General features: G+C 38.2%; 1 protein-coding gene across 1 annotated transcript; it reads right to left on the reverse strand.

The window, feature by feature from the left end:
- Positions 1 to 9,030: 9,030 nt before the first annotated feature.
- Positions 9,031 to 13,809, reverse strand: SLN (sarcolipin). Its single transcript, XM_088842909.1, has 2 exons — positions 13,674 to 13,809; positions 9,031 to 9,853 (listed from the first exon to the last, which is right to left on the reverse strand). Exon 2 carries the CDS (start codon positions 9,776 to 9,778, stop codon positions 9,683 to 9,685), a length of 96 nt encoding a protein of 31 aa, XP_088699035.1. The 5' UTR covers positions 9,779 to 9,853; positions 13,674 to 13,809; the 3' UTR covers positions 9,031 to 9,682.
- Positions 13,810 to 14,345: the final 536 nt, after the last annotated feature.

Here is a 14,345-nt window from a genome sequence, read left to right on the forward strand (position 1 = left end):
CAACTTTTATCATGTCCTTTAAACGTAAACACAGCCCACATAGCCTGAGACTAGCTTTGGCTCAATCAGTAGAACCTAAAACAAAAACAAAACAAAACAAGGGTAAAGAAACCTTTTTAAACCCAAGTGAATAAACTTATTCCAACTATAATGTATATGCTGGTGAGTTTTATATTGTCATCTCTGACTCATAACTGAGTTTTAAAATAAAAAGTATGAGATCTCTGTGTCTATCTGGATGTATGTATATCTATGTATGTATGTTGTAAACATATTTCTAACTCTAGATAGCATTTTCTAAAAGTAACTTGTAAATTGCCTCTATTTAATTGATGTGAACAAATAAGCACTTATATAATTTTCAAAAATACAATAGAGGGAATTCCCTGGCAATCCAGTGGTTAGGACTCCATGTTTGCACTGCTGGGGGTCTAGGTTCAATCCGTTGCTGGGGAACTAGGATCCTACAAGCCACGTGGTGTGGCCAAAATTAAGCCAAATAACTCATGTTCATGGTATCTGGGAAGTATTCAACATTTGGTTAATGCTGAATTGGTTAATACCAACTTAGTATTTGGTATTAAAGTTAGTTTGTTGATTTAATTAACACAAACATGTCTTTAGAATCATCAACATTAGGCCTAATACTTTTATTGTACATAGGTTTACTGAAAGTCAACAAGCTCATGTTATCTCTTTTCAAAATGGTCAAGAAGAAACATAACTTGGTATGATATTTTCATAAGCAATAAAGTAGAGATAAATGGTTTAAACATTTTTAGGTGAACCCTTTGAGAATAATCGTTTTATGGTATGTCTATTAATAAATATTTTCTGCACATTTTTGGTAAGTTGAAGCTTTAAATTTTGCTAATTAAGTTAAATAACAGGAATTCATTGAATGCCTAAAACATTTTTAATTAAGATAACATGCTGAAGCATTTATTGCTAAAGAATTCTATGCTTACTTACTTTAACTTCTTATAGCAAAGAGACTAAATATGTTTTAGACTATTAATATATTTTGTTTTTTTGAAAATTATTATAAAGTAGCACATAGTTTTCAAAATTAAGATTTTAAAAGGGCTGTATATGTATAGTAGGTTATGTGTTGGTAAGGGAAAGTATGAAGAATGGAAATTTTTTGTTAAGGAGAAAGAAAGGATTTTGTCCTGAAGCTGGTTATTCCTAAACTGACCGCAAGGTAATTTCCTTGAGAGGTTTTTTAAATTTCAAGTTGAGATTCCTCATGAAAAGTTCCAGCAAAGTCAAATTTAAATGAATCTATATGATCATTTATGCAAATGATGCACACTTATGCAAATAATTAGGACAATTTTATTGAAACCAGACTTATCTTGCCAACAAATTAGTCTTAATTTGGCTATAGCTGGCAGAAATGAGGGTAATTTTAAAGAGAAAAACCATGTTTCAATAATATACTTTTGTGGATATTAAATTCTTATATTGTTAATTGTCTTTGAGGTCTGGTATTTGATGCCTAAGACTCACTTCCTAGATGGCTTCTTGTTGCTATGTTACATTATTGTAATGTTTAATTGAATTATTAAAAGGACATTCTAAGACTATTTTGAAGTTCAACACAGTAAAATATCTTTGGATGAAGGTCAGGTGCTTCATGAACAGCAACCAGGAGACTGTGTATACTGGAAAAGACATTTTTAAAGGATTTTCTCCAGTCCAGATGGAAGAACTCTTAACTAGTTCATTTGCAGTGAAACTGAAAGGAATTAACTCTTGACTTCGTATTCCCCACTCTAAAAGGCCCCTGATCTGGACTGGACTTTTGAGAGGATTTCTGACCTCAAACTCACCATGAAAACAATGTTCAAATAGAGAAAATATAACTTCAAAAGATCAAGAAGAAGACAACAGCAGTGATAGAAAACAGACCCTAAAATCTAGACCATGCCTATAAGACCTATCCTACTAAATCAGTAGTACTGTTTACTGGGTGTTTGTCGCCCTATCAAAATGCCAAGCTACCGTTTTACCTCTAGCTATACTTTTACCTCAGTGTACAGGATGGAAAGAAAAATTTTTTGTGAAGTCATCGCTGAGTGTAGCTACTTATGACATGTACTACTGAATGCTTTAAGTCTACTGCTAAAAGCAAACATAAAATGTATGTGTGATACTTTGATATAATTTATAAAATATATAACCTATAAAGGGCTTCCCTGATGGCTCAGAAAAGAATCTGCCTGCAATGCACGAGGCCTGGGTTCAATCCCTGTATTGGGAAGATCCCCTGGAGGAGGGTATGGCAACCCACTCCAGTATCCTTGCCTGGAGAATCCCCATGGACAGAGGAGCCTGGCCGGAAAAGAGTCAGACACGACTGAGCGACTAAGCACAGCACACAGCCTATAAAATGTTTCCCCATCAGCATATATCTCTGTGCTTGTTCAATATGTCTGATTAGTTTTCCCCTGGATGGACCTCCCAGGTGGCAAGACCCAGTCTGCCAATGCAAGAGATATAAGAGACCTGGATTCAATCCATGGGTTGGGAATATCCCCTAGAGGAGAAAATGGTAACTCACTCCAGTATTCTTACCTGGAGAATCCCATGGATAAAGGAACCTGGCAGGCTACCATCCATAGGGTTGCAAATAGTTGGATATGACTGAAGCAACTTAGCATGCATGCAAATTACATAACTAAGCAAATATAAATATACACACCCACAATCACACCCACACCCAGACAAACACAAAGAAGGCCTACCACCACTGAGGGACATGATGGACCCAGAGCAGACAACAACTCTGGCATCAAAGAACAAATATTTTAATCAACAATAACTTCTATTAGCTTAATTAGCCATCAGTATTCTTTTTCCTTCTTGTCCACTGCTCTTTTGATAGACAAAGAAAAGATGATTCCAAGACATTGTTTTAAACTCTTGGTAAATATCATTTTATAAGTTGTACACCACATATTATTAAGTAGTAGAGCGATTAAAGTATTTGCCTAGAGGTTTTTGCAGCACTTTAAGTCCAGAGTAAGAGACTGTGCCTTCTGCCCTAGAATCTATCTGACAGCACAGAGGAGTAGCCATGGTGATTGGAAAGAGCCCTCTCTGATCTGAGTTGGAAAGAACTGAATCTGCCTGTCATCTCTGCGTTTCATTAGTTCTATGTTTGGGAGCTGGTCATTTGTCCTTTCTGAACCTCAACCTTCTTTTAAAATAAAAATTATCAATAAAAATAAACACTTCACAAGATAAAAGGAAATTAAATAAGTTCCTAACACAGTAGATGTGAAATAAGATTTATTTAAATATGCTATCTATAAGTGAAGTTAATTAACCCTACCTGTATGCAGTTTGAAAAATGAAATTTCCCCAGTATTTACCTTGTTTGTAGATAAATTTTAAAATACACCCAATACACTGGGTTTGATGAGTCAATCATAAACATCTCAAACTATTCAGAATGATGATAGATTTAGATCAAAAGAAGCAAGCACCATGAATATTTCATAGAGCAGGAATATTTCATAAACTGCCTTTGGAAAAGCTGCTTCAACTGCTCATAGTTTAAAAGTTTAGTTTGCTCATTACTGTAACAGAACTGTTAGAACTACAGATTTCATGCCCCCTCTTTATTATACTGTGGGGGCACAGCTTAAGAATCTAATAATAGAAATGTGTACATGTCTATTCCTAGGATTTTTCTATCTAACCTAACATTTATTGATATGTTCAATAGATATTTATCTAATGATAATGATGGAACAACTAGGAACTAAAATTTAGCATTGAAGAGAGTCCCCATAGATGAGAAACAAACATAGGAGAGACACAAAAACAAATCATAGAATGTGATAAGTGCTATGAGCATGTTCGGAATGAGGCTCAGAAAACGGAATTACCTGGGGATAAGTTTCAAGCTGCTGCTAAGTCGCTTCAGTCGTGTCTGACTCTGTGCGACCCCATAGATGGCAGCCCACCAGGCTCCCCCATCCCTGGGATTCTCCAGGCAAGAACACTGGAGTGGGTTGCCATTGCCTTCTCCAATGCGTGAAAGTGAAGTCACTCAGTCGTGTCCAACTCTTAGCGATCCCATGGACTGCAGCCTACCAGGTTCCTCCATCCATGGGATTTTCCAAGCAAGAGTACTGGAGTGGGTTGCCATTGCCTTCTCCGCACTGCAGTATAAGAGTGAATCAGTTCAATTCAGTCGCTCAGTTGTGTCCGACTCTTTGCGACCCCATGGACTGCAGCATGCCAGGCTTCCCTGTCCATCACCAACTCCCAGAGCTTGCTCAAACTCATGTCCATCAAGTTGGTTATGTCATCCAACCATCTCATTGTCTGTCATCCAACCATCTCATCGTCTGTCATCCCTTTCTCCTCCTGCTTTCAATCTTTCCCAGCATCAGGGTCTTTTCCAATGAGTCTGCTTTTCACATCAGGTGGCCAAAGTATTGGAGCTTCTGCATCCAATGAATATTCAGGACTGATTTCCTTTAGGACTGATAAGAGAGCATGGCACACTTGAAAACTACAAATGTTGAAAATGGTTGGAAATAAAAGGTGGTGGGAGGGGGGACAAGAAGGATAGGTAAACAGAAGAGAAGCTACATGGATCAACTAAGAAGGCTCTTCTATGTCAAATTTTTTTAAAAGACATTCTGAAAGCAAGATAATGATAAAATATATCTACAAGAGGTAACATATTCAGAGGAGAAGGGGACAGAATTTGTTTAGTTTGTCTCTAAGTACTGGGGGTGCTCTGGACTTTCAGGATAGGATTCTGGGTGATGGAATTTCAAGATGGTGACAGATGAACCCTACCTTCTTGAGGCAGGCTCTGGAACCCTATGTAGGAATGGCAAGGATCATGTATCAAAATAACTGGGGCACAGGTGGGAGTGGCAAAAAGCATTAGGTCCCAGTGGAAGTGAAAGGGGGCCTCTCCCCTTGAGATGGCTTCTAGATTGACTGAGAGCTCTAAAGTAGAAGAAAACAATGGCAGCACTACCATTTTATAACAATATTCACACACTCATGTCTGGGTCAATGGAGCAGAGATGGAAATGTGGTTATGAAGGCTGATCAGGTTGGAATACCTTGGGTCTTTTTTCTTAGAGCTATGGTTTGTATCATGAATTATCTGGATAATTTCTTACGCTTAAAAGGTTTATTACATGGCAGTCCAAGGGAGAGGAGCTGGTGACCAGATGTGGTGTTGGTGCTGGTAGAAATTGATAAAAGCATTGTGTTACCTCAATGTAAAAAATTGTTAGATAAAAATGAGATGTTCCAAAAGATGCCCAGTTTAGTAGTTTAGGGAGACTTGAAAAAAAGTGTAAACCAACAGCACACCTTTTTAAAATTCATATGATTTGTTGGCATTGTGAGAGCAGCTCAACTTTAAGATATTCTTGGATCTTAGCATCCCAGAATTTATTGTAGGAAGAGACCATTACCCAACAGAGAGCTGTGCAAACAGTATGATGGTTACTGGGGAGGACTGTTCTGACAGTTATGGATAAATGTTGCCAGGTGTTCCAAGACTCAAAGTTTAACATCTGTGTAGGCACAGACATCATTCAGAAAAATGTCAGTGGCAGGAGGTTTGACAATGAGGGATCCCAGAGGTAGTTCAACTCAAAAATCAACTCAAGTCAGAATCTTGAGATCTGTCCTTATGTGGTATAACTTCTGCCAATGGTTGGAGAGGTATTCTATACTTCAGCTAGCAGATACTTTCAATTTCCTGAATTTGTCATGCTCTCTGGAGAAGGAAATGGCAACCCATTCCAGTATTCTTGCCTGGAAAATCTTGTGGACAGAGGAGCCTGGTAGGCTACAATTCACTCAGTTGCAAAGAGTTGGACACGATTGAGCGACTTCACTTCACTTCTGACCTTTAGATATTTATTAATACTGTCCCCTCTGCCTAGAATCTCCTTCAATAACATCCTATCCTTCCCTTGTGAAAGAACTTATGCCATGATGACCATCTGTTTATGTCTCCTTCGGTAAATCATATTCTACATGAGAATGGGGCTTGTTCGTCTCATTCTTCATTTTAGCCCCAGGGGTTAGTACAATAAGCTACCTGTAGTTTCACATAATTATAATGAATGAATGAATTAAAGAGAGAGAAGCTATGTAGGCTCAACTCTATGAGCTAAAATTTTGTTTAGCAAACATAATTCAGCATTTTGGTTCCTGAGGAGAGCTAGCATCTTATTTGGGGGTAACTGGGGTCGCAAAGAGTCGGACATGACTGAGTGACTGAACTGAACTGAACTGAACAGAACTGGACAGCTTTTGAGTGACTAGGGCCAATATTGATATAGTACTGTGATGATTCAGGAAAACTCAGGCCATAGGAAAGCTTATACATAAAAAGAGATTATTAAATGAGACTGGAATTTAATAATGACTAAGACGCTAAAGCTGAAACTCCAATACTTTGGCCACCTCATGCGACGAGTTGACTCACTGGAAAAGACTCTGATGCTGGGAGGGATTGGGGGCAGGAGGAGAAGGGGATGACAGAGAATGAGATGGCTGGATGGCATCACCAACTCGATGGACATGAGTTTGAGTGAACTCCGGGAGTTGGTGATGGACAGGGAGGCCTGGCGTGCTGTGATTCATGGGGTCACAAAGAGTTGGACACGACTGAGTGACTGAACTGAACTGAACTGAAGACTCTTGAGTCCACAGGGTCACAAAGAGTAGGACACGACTGAGCAACTGAACGGAACGGAAAGGAAAGACTCTTGAACATGGGAGAAATTAGGCAAAATTACTAGTCCCAGCTAAAGGGTGTCCTACCTCTTCAAAAGTAACCCATAACAGGTTCTATCAGTAGATCCAATCACATGAAAATAGAGAAAAAGCAGGTGAGGACTGATAAGCAAGAAATATTGCATAGAAAATTACAAATATTATCTTTAACTAGCCTGATGTTTTGTAATGCTAAAGAATGTGAGGGTAAAAATTTATATTCTAATGGTTTAGAGATCTATAGTTAAGCATGGTTTGTATGCAGTCCCCAGCAGAAATTAATCCGGCATTTTTGTCATCCTAGCTTCACTACTTATATCTAGTTAGTGAGGCCTACAATCCTCAGTTCTCACATCTGTTAAATGGAAATAATGCATCAGGAGTGCCAAATTCAGGGCTTCATATACAATAGATTCAATAAATAGTACCTGTTGCAAATGTTGGCACCGATACTCAGAGGGACGGAATTTGTCATTTTTTTTTGTCCATTCCTCTCTCCACTACCACACACACACCTTCTCAAACACATATACAAACACTGGTAGATTTTCTGAGATTTTCTTTGAGTAAGAAAAAGACTAGTAACTCTCTACCAAGGGGCCTGGAGCCACGTGCCCTTGAGTAAGCATGCTGTACACTAAATCATTAACAATTGCATATCCATATGTGTAGTCTGACTCTGAAATTGGGAACATGATATTGAGGACCATACACTATTGTTTCTCAAATTTTGTGGGAACCTATCAAAATAATAACACTTTTTTTCCTTTATCTCTTTCAGGGCTCTTAGCCTTGGCTGCACATTAGAATCACCTTGGAATCCTTTTAAAAATAAATAATGTTCAGATTCAATCCCAGAATAGTGATGTTAGAAACTTCTGGAAATAGGGCTCAAGCTTGGGTCATTTTCTGAAGGTTCCAGGTGATTCTAATGTACTAATTCCACAATTCTAATCTGCTAAGTCTGTGGAGATCATAGACTATAGCATTGGCATCATTAAGTAGCTTGTTTTAAAATGCAGAGTCTCAGGCCCCACTACAGACTAAATCAGAATTCAAACTGAATTAGAATCTGCAGTTTAAAAAGTCCTCCCAGTGATTCATAATCACAGCAAAGTTTGAGAAGTACTGGTGTAGGTATCAGTGTTTCTCACCTCTGGCTACACAATATATTTATCTAGAAGACTTTTGGAAAATGCAGATTCTTGGGTTCTACCCCCTAAGATTTATATTTAACTAGTCAAGGCTATGGTTTTTCCCGTGGTCATATATGGATGTGAGAGTTGGACTGTGAAGAAGGCTGATCGCCGAAGAATTGATGCTTTTGAACAGTGGTGTTGGAGAAGACTCTTGAGAGTCCCTTGGACTGCAAGGAGATCCAACCAGTCCATTCTAAGGGAGATCGATCCTGGGTGTTCATTGGAGGGACTGATGCTGAAGCTGAAACTGAAATACTTTGGCCACCTCATGAGATGAGTTGACTCACTGGAAAAGACTCTGATGCTGGGAAAGGTTGGGGGTGGGAGGAGAAGGGGACGACAGAGAATGAGATGGCTGGGTGGCATCACTGACTCTGTGGACATGAGTTTGAGTGTACTCCGGGAGTTGGTGATGGACAGGGAGGCCTGGCGTGCTGTGATTCATGGGGTCGCGGAGAGTCGGACACGACTGAGCGACTGAACTGAACTGAGTCTGAGGAGGACCCAGAATAAATATTTTGAAAAATCACCCCTAAGTAAATAAACTGTGCATCCAGGGGTGAGAATAACAATGCTAGGTAGGCAAAGGCAGTGATAGGCTGCATTCATTAAGGAATGCCTTTATGAGGGGTACTATGAAAAATGAGGCTTAACAATACTCCCTTTCCCCATGGTTACCTTGAGATTAGCACAGAGAACAAATATGATCTGTCTAGTGTGGGGTTTTCTGGCAACAGGCTTAAGAAATGTCTATTTCACGTATTCGCAAACATGAATATTGTATTTTCTATTCTCTGTTACATCTGTAGTTTATTAGCGACTAGCTCTATTTGCATAATGAGTATAACCAAACTGGAATATGCTACTCTTAGGGACATGACTCATGTTTCAGTTTTACTCAATGGGAAATAATGTAAATATACATAAAGCAAAATGGAGATATTACAGAATAAAATATACCTTCGTCAATTTTAATGATAAAACAAGGTTTCAAAGAAATTTTGTGCTTTTAGTGAACAGTTCAGGCTGTACTCCAGACCTCCGAGTGAAATGGATTTATTTTCCCTCTGCCCTTGGGACTAATTCAGAAGGAAAGTTTGAGGAACAATGAACCAATGGAATTGTTTGAAATATGACACTCTTAATTGACTTGGTTTCAAATCCTCAGCAGTTGGAATATCTTGGCTTATCTCAAATGCTAGAAATATTGTAACATTTGTCACTTCAGTCTCAATCAAGGATTAAATGCAATATCACAAATAGAAGCTAAAATAAATTCTAAAAGTCTTATTTTTGGTTGACTTAACTTTATTCACATGATAGTTATAGGGGCTGACAAAGACTTCCCTTAACATTTCTTTCTTCTGGCAGGTTGATTTAGAGTTTGGTTGCTGAGTGTGGGTTGAAGGGGTGTGTGGTGAGACAGATCAGGGGCTTGTTAACATTCTATGTCATCATGAATCCAGTTTACTTTTAACTTTGTGGCTTGTCTAACACATTTGCAGTAAAAATTGGGGAATAAATCTAGTGCTTACTGGCAAACACTTTGAAGCCATTGAGAGCAGCTCTGGAGGCACCCCAGATATTGTGCGAACTGGTCAGAAGTGCCATGGGGTGCCAGAAAAGGCATCCCATGACAGCAGTGGGATGTCAGGGCATACAGAAGACAGCCCTGGAGCATTGCAGTCAATTCCAGGAGCTGTGGCATCTCAGTACTGATAGGACCTCACAAGGAGCCATATAAGGATAACTGTAATCAGGACAACGGTGAAGTTGAGACACAGCTCCCGGGTGGATCGTTCCATTCTCAGAGTGGCTTGGTGAGAACTGAAGGCAAACTTCTGAGGGCACACCAAAGACCTCCTGCTTGTCCTTACCTCCTATCAGAAAGTAACAAAGAAAACATAAGAAATTAGTGAGCATCTTTCCTCAAAGGAAATAGAAGCATTATGGAAGGCAAATGTGTTATAGGCTGAATTGTATCCCCCCTCAAAATTCACATGTTGAAATCCTAATCCCCAGTATCTTGGGATGAAACTATATATTTTTTTTATTGAGGAATGTGGCTGTATTTGAAGATAGGGTCTTTCAAGAGGTAATCAAGATGGCTTAAATTAAAATGAGGTAATTAAGATGGGTCCTAACCCAATATGACTGTTATCCTCATAAGAGGAAGAGATTGGGACACAAACACATGAAAAGGAAGACCATATGAAGACACAGGGAGAAGATGGTCATATGCAAGCCAAGGACAGACCTCAGAAGAAATCAACCCTGCCAATACTTTGATTTCAGATATCTAACCTCCAGACTATGTTTGGACTAGAATTATTACTCTTCTCTGGACCTCCAGCCTCTAATTTCCCCTGCAGATTTTGGACTTGCCAGCCTCCACAATCATATAAGCCAATTATGTTACACACACATACACACACCCTCCCTGTTGGTTCTGTTTCTCTGAGAAACCTTGACTTACACAGAGAGCCTTTTTTTTTTCACTTGACCTGATGTCAAAAAGACTGATACAGTTCTGATTATTTTCCTGTGATGATTATATTGATGCTTATGGGGCTTCCTTCATAACTCAATTGGTAAAGAATCCACCTGCAATGCAGGAGACCTTTGTTCAATTTCTGGGTCAGGAAGATCCGCTGGAGAAGGGATGGGCTACCCACTCCAGTATTCTTGGGCTTCCCTTGTGGCTCAACTGGTAAACAATCTGACTGCAATGTGGGAGGCCTAGTTTCAATCCCTGGATTGGGAAGATTCCTTGGAGAAGGAGAAGGCTACCCACTCCAGTATTCTGGCCTGGAGAATTCCATGAGGTCACAAAAAAGTCAGACATGACTGAGTGACTTTCACTTGATAAAATACAAAATATTGCATTTTTCTTTCTCCAACTTACCTCTGTGTGTATGTGTGTGCATGCTTGCTTGCTTTGCTACCAGCAAGTAAGGTCACCAAAACAGAAAAAAAAAAAAAAAAAAAGTCATGGCTTAGAATTTTTCTTACTTCAAATTACATACAGAGATAGAATACCATAATTTTTCATGCTTCGAACTGATCTATCTTTGTCTAACCCTGTGAAAGCATTAAGTAGTTTCAACAGCTGCTTGGCCTCTTGAAATCCCTGCATTGGGCATAGAGCCTACTGGGGTCAACCAAAAGTCCCTCACATAACAGGCACTCAGTCCAAACAGCAAGTGTTAACCCCATGGGTACTTCTATTTCAACAAGGGCTTGTGCCAGCTATTTTTAGTCAAGTCCAGGATGTGCTTATATTGTAAACACTTCAAAAAGTGGAGGTGGTATCTTTATAGTCTGTATAGATAATACTTGTGGAAAATCATGCTTTGTGAAACATGAAATTATTACTTCCAGTGATGTGTCATAATTGACACTGTGTATATGCAAACCAAATGAAAGTAAAGATTAAAAATAAAATTTTAAATATTTAGAGCAAAAGTCTACTACGGAGTGGAAAAAGTTTAAGGGGAAAAAGTGTTTTATTTTCTCAAGTGGAAGTTCAGGGGAAGGAAGTCTCCCCTGAATTATGAATTATAATTACTATATTTATTTTATTATTAGTGTACCAAATTATTAATTGCATAAACCAGTCGAATGACCCTTTTTAATATTTTATGTTGTTGTGGGTATAACACTGAAGTTCAGATAAGATTATATTAACAGGTACATTGTTGAATGTTGGTTTAAAATATGACCAACGGTAACTGGTTCATGTTTCACTTTCTTTTTAATTCTTACTTATATTTTTGCCCTCTACACCATTTCCAATGAAAATCTTTACAAAGATTTGCTTGAAAGAGAAAGTAAACCAAAGAAAATGAAGCATTAAGGAAGTAGAGAGAATGTATAAGCATGAACACCGAGCAGAGGAGGACAGGAAGTTGATGAATTCAGGCAAGGAGCCTAAGAACAAAAGAATCTAAAGACTCTAAAGCAGATTCTTCCTTATGAATTTATTAATAAAATTAAATCCCGGTCCAAACACCAATTTATTTGAGTAAGTCCCAAAGAAGTACAAAGATATGTAAAAAATATGAGGCCTTATTTACAATGATCAAAACAACCCAACTCAGGGAGGGCAAAATAACTGTCCCATCAAATCTTATGAGACTGTGACCCAACAGGAACATATTCAGAAAATGTTGCTGAAAGTTCTCCAGAGCTTTGTTCATGTGACCTTCACAACAACTCTGACTTTTACAACTCAGGCAAGTTTTGTGATTGTTTTCTCTCCCAAGATTATTGCTAAGAAGCTGACTTTTAGAGAGAGGTTAAGTTGTTTGTGTGATGACACATAGCAAGTTAGAGGCAGAACTAGAACTGGCAGACTGGAAATAGTTGTTGGATTGTGGTTACTCTGTAGGAGTGATAATATGAATGATAACCACAAATAACTGCCCTGGCTAGTGTAAATTTTTGACCTTTGGGAAAACAATTTGACATTTTTAAATTAAGGTTGGTAATGTTCATTCTCTTTTATCTGGCTCTTTCACTCCTTCTCTAGAAACTCAAGCACATATATACCAGGATATATATATATAAGAATGTTCATAGCAACATTTTCATAATATCCCCAAGCTGGAAACAACTCAAATGTTCATCAGCAATATAATGAATGTGAACTGTGGTATGTTCATACATTCAAATGCTATAGAGCAAATAAAATATATGAACTATAGCACCACATAATAAGATGGGTGGATTTCACAAAAATAACTATGAAGCAAAAGAGGAATTTACAAAAAGAAACAGAATGTAATTCTATTTCTTCAAAGCCAAAAACAGGAAATTTAATTATATTGTTTAGGAACACAGACAGAGATGGTAAAATTATAAAGAAAACCATCGATAAGAGTAGCTCAGCAATTAAGATGATGATTACCGATGATGAGGCAAAAGGAAAAAGTGATCAAGAATGGAATTCTGGAGTGTGCCAATGACAATTTCTTGACCTGAGTGATATTTATACAGGTGTTGCCTTACAATAATTGTTCAAAGGGTATGCTTTATGAACTCCTCACGTTTTTTTCAATGATCTCTGAATTGACAGCTACTCATCACACTTCTTTATTACCTATGGTTTACCTCTTACTATATCTTGCACTTTGATGGTAAGCTTAAATGCTGTTGTTTTGTATGTTTTTAAAGTAATAAAACACAGCATTAAGGTGGGACTTTCTAGTGAATCCAATTCAATCAACATATAAGCTAACTATAGGGAGTGGGTTCTAATTTCACACACATTTATACCAAAGTTAGAAAAAAACCCAGATCAGCAGTCTTCCATTTTTCTATTGTTAACCCACAAAGACAATTTTGGCCTCATTTGAAATCTTTCCTGACATCAAGATCACAGTATATGATTCAAAGTGAAAAAACAAAATAACTCTGAATAAACTGTTTGATATTGACTTTCTTTGAATGGAGACTTTGAAAAGATGGAAGACATATTTTCCTGTATGATATTTTTTAATAGGAAGGGAGAAAATACATCCCATAAGGTGAAAAAAAGGAAAACAAGAATCAATAATATTCACTTTCTAGTCAAAGAAACACTGTGTACAATAGGCATTGTCTGTTTCATTAAGAAATGTAAATATTCCTGTGATTTTCTTATTTGCAACTTGTACACACATACACACTGTATGCTAAGCTTAAAAATCCTGCTGTTACCTGAATAGGGTCAAGGACACACTGGGCTGCAGTAGGCTTCTCCTCTCTCTCTCCAACTTGGGCTCCAACTCCTGCTTGTCTCCCAGGCTGTCTGGACTTCTGGGCTCTGGGCAGGGCCTAAAGTAGTCCAAGGGAGGTGGCAATCACTGTGATGTCACTGGTGAAACATCTCGAAGGAACAACCTCCAAAGGTTGGAGGCTATTTGTGTTTAGGGGGACGTGGAAATGTGTTGACTAAGGCTGTTCCTTTGGCTGCGAATTTGTATTATTAATAAAAGCTCAAGGACTTAAAATCCTTTTCTTTCCAGTTGACTTTTGGTACAATTAATGTAGGTTTTAAATTCATCTTTTACATCTTCACAAGTATCTCTAACATGTGTTCCAAACATTGTAAACCAAGAGTGATAGACTAATATTAACAAATTTTTAATTCATTTGGCTGCCTCTTCCACTTACCACACGAGGGTGTAAAAGTGTAACTTCATTTAACCACCCATATTTTCAGCTTTTTTGAAGTATAAAGTGTTCTCTGCAGTGCACACACACTCCTCAAACAGCACACATGCACCAGAAATCGATAGGCATCTTTTAGCTCCTTCAAAATTGACTTTAGTCCAAGTGGTGAAAGCTATCTCCCCAGTCACCTGTTCCACATAATTTTCCAGCTAAGCT

The sequence above is a fragment of the Moschus berezovskii genome, chromosome 14 (assembly GCF_049115385.1).
Source record: "Moschus berezovskii isolate FMDL1 chromosome 14, NW_MosBer_1.0, whole genome shotgun sequence".
NCBI classification, from domain to species: domain Eukaryota; kingdom Metazoa; phylum Chordata; class Mammalia; order Artiodactyla; family Moschidae; genus Moschus; species Moschus berezovskii.

Excerpts from the sequence above, each read along its gene's own strand:
- SLN (XM_088842909.1), bottom strand. The coding sequence starts at position 9,778 with ATGGAACGATCCACCCGGGAGCTGTGTCTCAACTTCACCGTTGTCCTG.